Source organism: Prionailurus viverrinus, chromosome D4, assembly GCF_022837055.1.
Source record: "Prionailurus viverrinus isolate Anna chromosome D4, UM_Priviv_1.0, whole genome shotgun sequence".
Taxonomy (NCBI): Eukaryota; Metazoa; Chordata; class Mammalia; order Carnivora; family Felidae; genus Prionailurus; species Prionailurus viverrinus.
In genome coordinates this window covers 91057772-91068786 of record NC_062573.1, presented here as the reverse complement: position 1 = coordinate 91068786, position 11015 = coordinate 91057772, and the positions used below count along the sequence as shown (strand labels likewise).

The 11015-nt window shown below is 59.4% G+C and overlaps 2 protein-coding genes and 1 long non-coding RNA gene across 17 annotated transcripts in view; 1 reads left to right on the top strand and 2 right to left on the bottom strand.

Annotated features, from left to right (window-relative positions):
- Positions 1–562: 562 nt before the first annotated feature.
- Positions 563–4286, bottom strand: SPACA9 (sperm acrosome associated 9). Its single transcript, XM_047831205.1, is given in 5 exon segments — positions 563–632; positions 1438–1585; positions 2303–2505; positions 4142–4264; positions 4266–4286. Coding segments are annotated over 5 exon segments (507 nt in total). The 3' UTR covers positions 563–620.
- Positions 4287–4333: 47 nt separating this feature from the next.
- LOC125150818 (uncharacterized) lies at positions 4334–9102 on the bottom strand. Its single transcript, XR_007146498.1, has 3 exons — positions 8932–9102; positions 7548–7747; positions 4334–4865 (listed from the first exon to the last, which is right to left on the bottom strand). It is a non-coding gene; the product is annotated as an uncharacterized LOC125150818 (long non-coding RNA).
- Positions 7830–11015, top strand: part of AK8 (adenylate kinase 8) — a 155780-nt gene continuing 152594 nt past the window's right edge. For 8 of the 15 annotated variants that reach the window (XM_047831200.1, XM_047831199.1, XM_047831192.1 and 5 more), the window contains exon 1: positions 9474–9741. In XM_047831200.1, the coding sequence (XP_047687156.1) occupies positions 9592–9741 (150 nt within the window). In that variant the 5' untranslated portion in view covers positions 9474–9591. Of the gene's footprint in view, positions 7941–9344; positions 9742–11015 lie in introns of those variants that run through there. The other 7 variants (XM_047831190.1, XM_047831188.1, XM_047831203.1 and 4 more) reach the window with 5 other exon arrangements.

Below are 11015 nucleotides of genomic sequence, written 5' to 3'. Positions count from 1 at the left end.
TGCGCTCGGAGCGTGCTTGCCGCCCTGAGGGGTTGGCTGGCCGTTGGGTTGAGCCCAGGTGGCACCGAGATCACGGAGAGCTTACCAACCCTGAGCCTTGCCGTTGTGCTCCTTCCGTAACGTCACCAGGTGTTTGGAAGAAGGCAGGAAACCACCTGAAACAATTGTTAGATCCAGCCTCGCCTCACCGTCCCTTCCCTGGAACATACGTTTCCAGCTGCCCCTGGAAATGGGTACACTCTGACCGTTTTAACGACGGAAGCGGCTCCTTTGAGATAAAGACTGGGAGGTGGCAGCTTTTAATTTTGTCGTAGAACCCTGATACCTATTCGGATTCTCGTCCCAGTGCGCTCTAACTACGGGAGTTACCGCGCCGGCCTGGGGCGGGAGGGGGGGGAGGGGGCCTGTGGCTTCACCCTCCTGAGAGCAGACTCCCGTCTCTAGCGGTTGCTCTTTGCTGGCGGTTTTGCTTGTGAGCCTACTGCCCACTGTCCTCTGATGTCTTAGGATAAGCGTAGTTTTCTTTAAGGGAGAGGTCCCAGGAAACCAAGCCAGGCAGACAGGTGGGAGAACATTTTTTATTCTTGACGGTCGCCCCCGAGGAAGCAAGAATACAGAATCTAAGTCGCCCCCTGCGAAGGGAAAAACCAACAGTCAGACAGTACTTCCAGCAGCTCGGAGGCCAGAGACACAAGCTACGACGTCAGGGCCTTGACTATGCCCCGGAAACCAGGGGACTGTCTCACTTGGGAGCCGCAGAGTCCTTCCGGCCCCTCTCATGGCCTCCCTCCCCCAAGTAAAGGAGAGCAGAGGCAGGTTCGTTTCCCCTTGGGTCCAGACACCTAATGACACTGAGGAAGTTTACCGCGCCAGCCCCCAGCATCCTGGCAGACGGAGGGACCCTACAGTGGCCGCAGCGGCGGGAAAGGAGCCCTGTGGCCTCCCGCTTGGTGGCTCTGCCTGAGAGGCGGGCCTGGCAGGGCGCTGGCCTGGAGCTCTTGGAGCACCTAGGCGGGCCAGTGCCCCGGCTCTCGCCAGCCTCTCCCGGCAACACTGGAAGTGGGCGCAGAGCCTGAAGCCCAGAGGTGTGGAGCGGTGAGAAGTTAAAAGTGAGCGAGAGGGAGACAGGTTCTCAGTGGTATATTGGGCAGTCCCCTTTGGGGTTCATCAGTTGCCATGACCGGAGCCCAAGTGAAGAGTCGGCACCCCCCCCCCCCAACACACGGGGCTCAGCAGGGCGCCAGCTCTGAGTTACAGCTTCCCGCCAGGTGGTCTCCAGGGAGGTTTTGGACATCCTTTGTCTTTCCCCCTTGGTTTGGGGCTGTCTTTTGTAAGTTGCCTAAGTTGGTGTTTTCTTAACCAAGACTGGGTGCTCATGGTCCGGGAAGGTGGAGCGGCTGCTGCAGTGGCTTCCTGGCGTGCCTGGGGCTCACTCACGTGCTGCACAGCTTTGCGGGGCAGCTTCTCCGAGTGGGCGATCCATTCTTTCATCAAGTCTAGGACCATGGGGATGAGGCTGACGATGCCTCCGTAGTGGTTCCTAGCCTCGTCACAGCTGAGGTGGTTCACCACATCGTGAGGGTACCTGCAGGGTGGCAAGAGGGGGCTCTTCCAGACCGGGGCAGTGTCTAATCCTGACCACACATTACAATCCCCGGGGAGGTTCTGGACGCTGTGGTTCGGCGGGCTCGCAGGGCCATGAACCGTAGGTAGTCCTGGCATAGGCAAGATGCTTGAACCACTGGCCTGTGGTCGTAGAGATCCGGATTAGGGGCCGTGGAAACCTGTAATGGCTCCAAAATGTGCTTAGTCCCTCCGACTCTCCTTATCCCCAGTAACTAAACAGCATCCTCTGGAATATGGTGCTTTGTGCTGAGGACTCCCCAGGGCTCAGAATGAGGGAGCCACACTGGGCGGTGCTGAGGCCCAGATGCCCACAGGGACGGGCTCCAGAAGTCCTGCTTCTCCGTGGGCTTCTGGGAACATCTGCTCTGACTCCCCCTCCCCTTGCCCAGTGCTGGCTCGTCTGTGTCCCACTGTATGTGGGGCCTCAGCATCCCTTGTTTTCAGTAAGAGGATTTGTTGGGTTGGCCCTTTGGGTACATCGGTGGGCCTCAGATTCCCCACCTCGGGGCGGGGGGTGGTGCTGGACAGTAGCCACATGACCCATCAGTCCCGACATTCCTGTCCTCTGGAGAGAAGGCTCCTTCCTGTGGGACCCCTCCCTCCCATCCTCACCCCACCGCCCTCCCCACATGCTCATGCTGCTGATGCCTCCGGGACAGGCCCAGAAGCCACTTACTTCACTCGCAGGCTGCTTAGGTCATTGCTTTGGCTAACCAGGGATTTGCACTTCTCGAGCAGGTTGTTGGTGACCGGGGTGCCAGAGTGCAGGGCCTCGAAGTTCTGGCACAGCCTGTTTAGCTCTGTGCAGATGTCCAGGAACATGAGCAGAATGCGCCGGTCCGTGGAGTTGTTGCAGTAATGTTCCATGTAGCTCTGCACCTGCAGGGGCCAGGTGGGGCGAGCTCAGGAGGTACCACCGGCCCCCAGCTGGTTTGGGGACCAAACATCCAGGAGCGTCCTCTCCCCCCCTCCCCCCCCCCCCCCCCCCCCCCCGCAGTTCCTCGTACCCTCCCAGAGTCACAGGGGAGATGCAGGCACATTGAGGCATGTGGACTCATAGGTCACTACGTAGAGTTAATGTCACTGCGTGTCCCAGGCACCCCGAGAGCGCTGGGCAGGCTGGGTCTGCCAACACCCCCACCTGAAGCCTACACGCCTGGTGCCGGCGGGAATATCTGGCCCATTTCACGAACGCTTCCCCTCCCCTCCCGGTCCCCTCCGGGGGCCCTCCCCTCCCTCCTCCAAGCTGCCTTTCAGTTGCTCAGGGACGTCTTCCCAAATGATCCGAATGGCTCCTTCCAAGAACAGCGGCTTTGTGAGGGGGGAGAGGCCCTGACAGCCGCCGGGGGACCCGAGGAGGGCGGGGAGGAGCCTGCCAGCCGGTGTAACTACAACAGAGCGGAGTCCCTGCGCTACCAGGCGTGTGTGGGCAGGTCACCTTTGGATGACCCAGGTCCGGGGGTGGGGGTGGGGGTGGGGGGGTGCCAGGTGAGGGCCGAGAATCGACACTTCACTTGCAGAGTCGGAGCCTGGGGCCACCGTTTGTCAAGGCCCTTCGTTGAACCTTGGGTGAGAAGGCCACGCCCCTGTGCGTCTGGGGGGCGGGGTCACTCTGGCTCCCGTAGATTCTGAGCCGTGGCTGCGGGGAGGGGTCTCACTTGCTCCATCCTGACGCTGAAAACCCGGCCATGCCCCCTCCCTGGAAGTCTGAGCCTGATTTACTCCTACACAGTTCAGGGGAAAGAGGGTATTTTCTGTAGGTTTAAAATTTCTCACGTTAAAGATCTGGGAGGAATATTCACGCACAGCGGAAGCGAGGGTTTTTGTTGAAGGATGTTGCCAGCAGGGGTTGCTATCTCTGGGGCCTGTGTGCTTCTCCTAAGCGGTTCTGAGCCCTGGTCCCCACGCCCCGCCAGCGCTGTGAGCAGTCGGCTGGCGGCGGGAGGGGGTCCCACTTAGGTGTGTGCTTCTTCCTGGAGAGCCAGCTCCGTCTCCAGCCCTCCAGGTCCCGCACACTGGGATGGCAGCTAACTCACAGGGAGACCCCGGGGCAGGTGACAATGTCTGCAAACGGGAGACGCGAGGTGCTTGGCGGGTCGGTTTCTCAAACCCCAATGGGATCCCACTGCTGGGACCACGGGCGCCAGACACTGGCTGAGAGGCTCCCTCACGAGCTCCTTAAATCCGCACACCCCGTCTTTTCCAGTTGAGGCAGCTGGGGCACAGAAAGGTGACTCACTGGCCCAAGGTCACAGAGGGGGCGTGTGGCTGAGCCGGGACCCCTGGTCCGGCAGAGTCTCCAGCCCGCTTTGGTATTTACTCACATATGTGGTGAGGGAACGAAGGGCCCGTTCCTGCCTCGTCAGGATCTGAGTCCTGATCCCGGCACAGACACGCCTGCCCTCTCCGGGCCTCAGCTGTTTCACCCTCCATGCAAGGTGTCGCCCAGGAGTCGCTGGGCCCAGCAGGCCCCCAAGAGCCCGGCCCCACCGCCCGCCAGCCCACGAGGCGCCACCTGTGCGATGCTGGAGATGGGCCGGATCTTGTCGTGGGCGTTCTCCCTGCAGTGCTCCAGAGCAGCGATGAACGTGAACTGTTGCTGCTGGAACAGCTTATACTTCTGCTCGATGCCTCGCAGGGGACTCCTTCGTCTCATTCATGGTCTTCCTCAGCGGTCATTTACAGGAGGACGAGGATCTGCCGGGGCGGGGGGGGGGGGGTGGGGGGGGTGGGTGGAGAACACAGCGATGAGGCCCCAGACTGCGGACCCCGCTCTGGAGTGTCAGACCGGCATGCCCGCGGCCCCTCTCGGCGTCCCCCCCTCCCTCCTGCACTCACTCCAGATCCCCCAGGCAATCCAGGACCCAAGTCCCTTTTCCCTCCAAGGACACGTTCTTTGCCACGAACCATGACTTCCTTCCCTCAAGTGTGGCCAAGGATTTCTCTGGGCCTCAGTTTCTCCACACTGTGGACGCCCACCCACACCCACACCCACGGCACCAGACGTGCTCCGCGTGAACGGGTCGGAGGAGGCCAAGCCAAGGCCAGGGGTGCTGGCGGGCGCAAGGGGCCGGGACACCTGGCAAGGGCAGGGGTGGGGAAGAACACACTCCAGGCTTCCTGGGAGGCCCCACCCAGGCGGAGAGGAGGAGGCCCGAGGGAGACGGGAGGCATTTCCCTCCACCGTGTCGGCCTCCGCATCCTGAGCCCAGAGCAGGGCTGGAGCAGGGAGGGCATCTCTGTGGCAAAAAGGGATGAAAGGAAACGCAAGGGCAGATCAGACGTTGGCCTCCAGGGCGCGACGGGAGCGGCAACTCCGAGAACTTGGGGAGGGCTGGGAGCTGACTTGTGCAGGTTAGGCCCGGACGATGGCACCCCATGGACCTCAAGCCTACTGTAAATACGACACAGTGCATTCAGCCGCAGTGCCCAGGCCACCCCTGGGAGCCACAGTGCCTGTGTTTGCTCGCACTAGCTGCGGCTCCAGGGGGGTGGGCCTGGTCCCGGGCCGGGCAGGACACTGGTTTCCTGCCCACTCAGCCCCCTGCCGGAAGTGGGCAAGTGGGAAGGGGCGCCGGGGTTGGGGGGGGTGCGGTGGGGGCCTGGGCCAGGGTGAGGCACCAGAAAACCCAGCAGTCGAGCGAGGGAAAAACATTTAACGTGCTATTGAAAGAAATAAAAGTTAACACCAAAGAGGAGGCCGCAAAGCGTCAGGATTTTAAAGACGGGATGGGGTCTGGGGCTGTGCCATACTGGAGCCCGAGGCAGAAGGAATGAGTAAAACCGATCCCGTCTTTACATTTTTGGCGACAGAAGTGGATTTTGCATGGATTTTGATGTTTTTAAATGTGATGTGCCTTGATTATTGGAGTTTGGGGCACCCCTTCCCATGACTCGCCTTGCCTGGTCTGGGCCCAGGGCTTACAAGTGACTTGGGGGTGGAAGACCTAGAAAAGTCAGAGCACAATTTATCCACGGGATACAGGTGTGCTGTTTCGAAGGGGCACATGCACCCCCATGTTTATAGCAGCACTCTCGACGACAGCCAAAGGATGGAAAGAGCCCAAATGTCTACTGATGGAAGAATGGAGAAAGAAGATGTGGTCTATATATACGATGGAGTATTACTCGGCCATCAAAAAGAATGAAATCTTGCCATTTGCAACTACGTGGCTGGAACTGGACGGTATTATGCTAAGTGAAATTAGAGAGTCAGAGAAAGACAAAAATCATATGCTTCACTCATATGAGGACTTTCAGAGACAAAACAGATGAACATAAGGGAAGGGAAACAAAAATAATATAAAAACAAGGAGGGGGACAAAGCAGAAGAGACTCATAAATACGGAGAACAGACTGAGGGTGGCTGGAAGGGTGGTGGGAGGGGGGACGGGCGAAATGGATAAGGGGCACTAAGGATCTACTCCTGAAATCATTGTTGCACTAGATGCTAACTAATCTGGATGTAAATTTTAAAACATAAAAAAATAAGTTAATAAAAAAAATGCTTCTAAAAAAGAAAGGTCAGAGCACAGCACACAGGTGGGTTTCTGGGTGGGGGTGGGGGGGGGGTGTGCTTTCAGTCTGGCCTTCCCCATAAGGCTCAGAGCTGTGCTTGGTGGTTAAGAACCCAAGCTCTATTCATAGTCCTGGGTTCAGATCTTGGTTCCACTACTTCCGGCCGGCCTTGGGGTGAGCCTCTGAGTGCTAATGCGCTAGAGGGAAGTAACGGCCGCAGCCTCCCGGCCTTGGGGGGAGCACCGTGCGAGGTGCAGGCGGAACGTGTGGAGCCCGGAGCCTGGAATGCGGCAGCGCCTGGTTGTCAGAGCAACCAAAGCTGCTGTGATTACACAGTGTGCACACAATGGCAGGAGCAGGCCACAACAGGCACGCTGCACACCCTGAGAGCAGCAGGGTCTGCTGAGGGCTTGAGCTCCGGGAGAGGAGAGGAGGGGGGGGGGGGGGCACGAGGAGGGGGTGACCTGGGACTATTGTGAGCAAGTGCAGGAGGCAGTGGGCAGGGCAGGCCAGGGGAACCCCCAAGCGTCAGGCAGAGCTAGGAGAACCCCTGAAGGCCAGAGGGGTCAGAAGGACTTCAGGCTTCCATTCGTTTGTTCACTCACCCCTTCTGCAGGGCCTAGCATATGCCGGCCCCGATTCTGAGTGCTGGGCTATATACACGGCAGGGAACTAAATAGACAAGCCCCTCTTCCCTGGAATTTATCTTTCAGAGTGGGAGGTGGACAACAAGGATGAGCCACCGAACAGTGTTGTGGATAAGAGCGCTGCCAAAGGGAAAAGGAAGCAGGGCAGTGGGGTGGGCACGGTGGGACGAAGGGCCAAGTGCGGTCTGCAGGAGGGTCCTTTACGGAGGTGGGTGGGTGGCGGGGGGCAGACGAGAGCCATGCTCCAGCCTGCAGTGAGGTCCTGAACACCCGCCCCAACCCTCCCCACGGCAGTGACTATCGACGGGGCTCTAGGAGAACCCTGGCCATGCATGGAATCCTCACCACAGCTCTCCCAATGGTACCTGATGATCCCCACGTGACAGACGATGAAGCTGAGGTCACCCTGCTAGAAGTGAGCAAGCCCGGATTCCCCACTCAGCTCTGCCTCACTTTATAAAGTCTGGGCTCTTGGATCCCTCCCTCCGTGACGGTCCATAGAGACAGACATGCCAGACATCAGACTGACCCAAGGCCGGGAGAGGGTGGCTGGGGTGGAGGGGATACCAAATGCCCAAAAAGCTGCCCAAGCCCTCCTAGGGGTCACGCACCAGCTGGACCCCTGGGCCTCGTTTCCACTTGCAGAGAATGTTCTCTGCTCCCCCCTCCCCTAGTGTTCAGGGGCCTGCCCTGCGTTGTCTGGCTCCCTGCCACCCTCCCGGGGCTTCCCGGGGCTGTCAACTTCTCCAAGGATACAGCACGACCTTGGCTGGTGGCCCCAAGAGCCCCTGAGAGCAAAACTGACTTGGTTCTTGATCCTAGCGACTTGTGACATGCACGCCAGGAAATGTCGTGAGAAGAGCTGTAATAAGCTATCCAAAGTGATCGTCCCTTGAACGAGTTACTGCAGCCAAATTAGTCTGGATGAAAGGCACCGGGTGCAGGCACTTCTCGATCTGGGGGAGGAGGAAGGAAAAAATGATTACCCAATAGGTTTTAGGCTTTAATTGATTTGTATTTTTCCAGGCTGCTAAAGAAGATTAAATCGTGGTATGAAAAGTGCCTAGGGCTTAAAATAAATGAGGAGAAAGGCAAGTCATTTCAGAAATGTCCAGGAAGCAAACTGAACCTCTCCAGTGCAAATTGCAGGTTTGGTTGTTGTGTTCTTTGTTCGGGCGGGGCGGGAGGGGGGGGGGGGGCTTCCTTTTCTTCCCCAGCTGTCTTTGCAGTTGGCTTTGACAAGCCAACCAAGGTGTGCGCGCTTTGAGGAAGCGGTCCTGAGGGGAAGAGGCGGATTTGCAGCCTTTTACAGTCGGAGGGCATGTCTCTGGGCACTTAGTGGCTGCTGGGGAAGGTTTTTGGCTAGGAGTCAAGACGCCAGCCCTGGCTCTGCCTCTGATTAATGAGTGAACTTGGCCAAGAGTTTCCCCCTTTCTGGACCTCACTTTATCTATAAAACAAGGGCGATTGGATTAGAATATCTTCAAGGGGACTTCTGATTCTAACGCTTTAAGGTCTACAACTGATGAGAAAAGAGACCCCAAAATGGGAAATGACTTGCCCCGGGTCTTACGGTCAGCTATTTGTTCACCATTCTGATCCTCCAATTTCTGACCTGTAAGATGGGAATGAAGGTACTTATTCCTAGGGGCTGGTGCAAATATTAAATGAAGTTACTACTAAATAGTAGCCCCGATGCGCTGTGCCCTTAATACACGCCAGGAGCCCGTACTTCAGGCATATGCGCTCACGGAATCCTTCCATAATCCCCACTTCACAGGGGAGGAAAGTGGCGCCCAGAGCAGGCTCACACGGGTGGAGCCAGGAGTCGAACCCGGGGCATTCTGTATCACAGAAGCCAGACGCCCCGTCCATCATGTACCTACCCCACAGTTTTGTTAAGAACACATCTCAAAGCCGGCAGCTCCTTCTAAAAATGGCAACAGACAAAAGCTGGAGCTCCCAGCTCAGCGCCGCGTCCCATACCAGGCTGCCCCAGTCCCGCTGGGGATTGACGCGATTCGAAGCGCTCCTTCCTCCACCACGTCCCACCCACCAGGGGCGGCATCGGGGTTCCTTCCGCTCCCTCCCCTCCTCCCCCCAGGGCTCGGCGGGGGGGTGGGGGGGGGTGCGCTTTAACCTTACTGGTCCTAGGCCGGCCTTCACTCACAGAGCTCCCCGAAACCCGAGTGCCTCCGAGGGTGTCTGGGGCCAGGGAGGGGCTCTTCCCAGGGCCGGGAAGGTTGGTGGGTGGGGCGGGGCCGCGGGCCCGATTGTTCCCGCGGGTGCCATAGCAACCGGGTCACGTGGCAGCCCTGCCTCGCCCCGCGAGCCCCCGCCTTCCCGTCCGCCCCAGGGACTCCCCTACCTTTTCCACAGCCTTCCCCAACCTCTACTCGCTTTAAAGGTGGGAAAACTGAGGCCCAGAGAGCAGAGCCGGGCTGGCCCGCGGAGCGCCCAACGCCCAGGTCGGGGCGCGACGGCGGGACCAGCGCACGACCCGCCTCCCGCCCCCACGGAGGGCCGACGTGCCCCCTTGGGCGTCTCGGCACCTGGGGCCCTCCTGGGGGCACCTCTGGTCCTAGAAGGCTGGAGGGCCACCTCCTGAGACGCACAGACCGCAGTGCGAGGCCGCCACGGGGAAGCACCCGCCCCCAGGGAAGCACCTGCCCCCCGTAGCCGAGCGCGCGGGCCATGGAGCCGGGAACGAGGCCCGGTTCCAGCCCCGCGGACGCGCGCTGATGACGCGACGGCGCGGCGGCCCTAGCGACGGCGGTCTCCAGGGAGCGGGCGCGCGCTGATGACGCGACGCCGCGGCGGCCCTAGCGACGGCGGTCTCCAGGGAGCGGGCGCGCCGCACGGAGGCATGGACGCGACCACCGCCCCTCACCGCATACCCCCGGAAATGCCCCAATACGGGGAGGCGAACCACATATTCGAGCTGATGCAGGTGACCCGGGCAGCCCTGCCCTGTCGCGACACCGGGCGCCAGCGGGAGCCTCTGTCGCGGTAGCAGTGCGCGGCTGCGACCCCGCTGCTGGGGGGGATGGGTGGGTGTCTGACTCCTGTACCGCTGGGACCCTGAGAGATGCCTCGGTCGGAGGACGCCCCCTGCCCCTGTCCTGCGGACCCAGGAGGGAAGAAAGGGGGCAGCCCACCCGGTCAGGTTTTGGTCATGGCTCCGCGCCAGCTCGCCCAATGGCCTGGACCAAGTCCCATTCTTTCCTTTTCTCGAAGCTATGAAATGCTGGGTTGCAAGAGCTGATCTTCAAGGGGGCCCCTCGGCGCTAACAGTCCCCAGTCCGTCTGCCATGTTGGTTTCTGAGCTGGGGAGTGTCCGAGTTTCAAGGTGACCTCACCGCCCCCTGAGATGGCCACCTCCTGGGACAGCAGCCCTGTGCCCTATGGTTCGGACAGGAGCATTTCCCACATGTCCCTTCTTCATTCGGGTCAGGAGTTCCCAGCAGCTCCCAGCCTCTCATCCTGGGTTTCTGACCCGACTGGGCCCTCACCCCCCCCCCCCCCCATGACCTTTGGCAAAGCCCTGCCCCTTCTGGTTGCCTTCTGCACCTCCTGGAGGCAAAGACTTTCAGGAGCTGGACTGGAGGAACTCTCTGCCACTCAGAGGTTCTGAGGGCCACAGGGAAGCTGGAGCCCAGTTTCTAGAGCATTTGCCCCTCCAGGTGTACCCTGTCCCCAGAGGCACCACTGTGGTCACGCTTGTGCTCATTGGAGCCTCTGACCCGCGCACGTGAGAGCAGAGATCAGACTACCCACCCCGAGTCTCCATCTCTCTGGCAAACATATGCTTCCTTTGGAAAGGGTTAACTGAAAGAGGCAGAGAGATTTTTCTGCAACTGAGTGGCCAAGCCAAGAAAAGAAAATGGCTAGCTGAGTTACAAGTCACTGGCTGGTGGGCAGAGTGGGGCCAGCTCCTGGGGGTATCGTGGTCTGCTCTAGAGAACCTGGTGTAGCTCAGCTTGATTGTTGAAAAGAGCAGCCTGAAAAAGCTCCTAATCAGTATTTCCAGTCCTTAGTCATTTCTGCATTCCCTCCACGGTTTTCACTACTTTTTAAAACAGTGTTAGACCCTCAGGATGTTACAAAGATAGTACAGAGTTCCGATGTACCCTTCCCCAACTCCCCCCCCCCCCACCACCCCAAATGCTATCTAACATAACTCTGGGACATTGATGTTGGTCCAAGACAATTAACTAGGCCGCG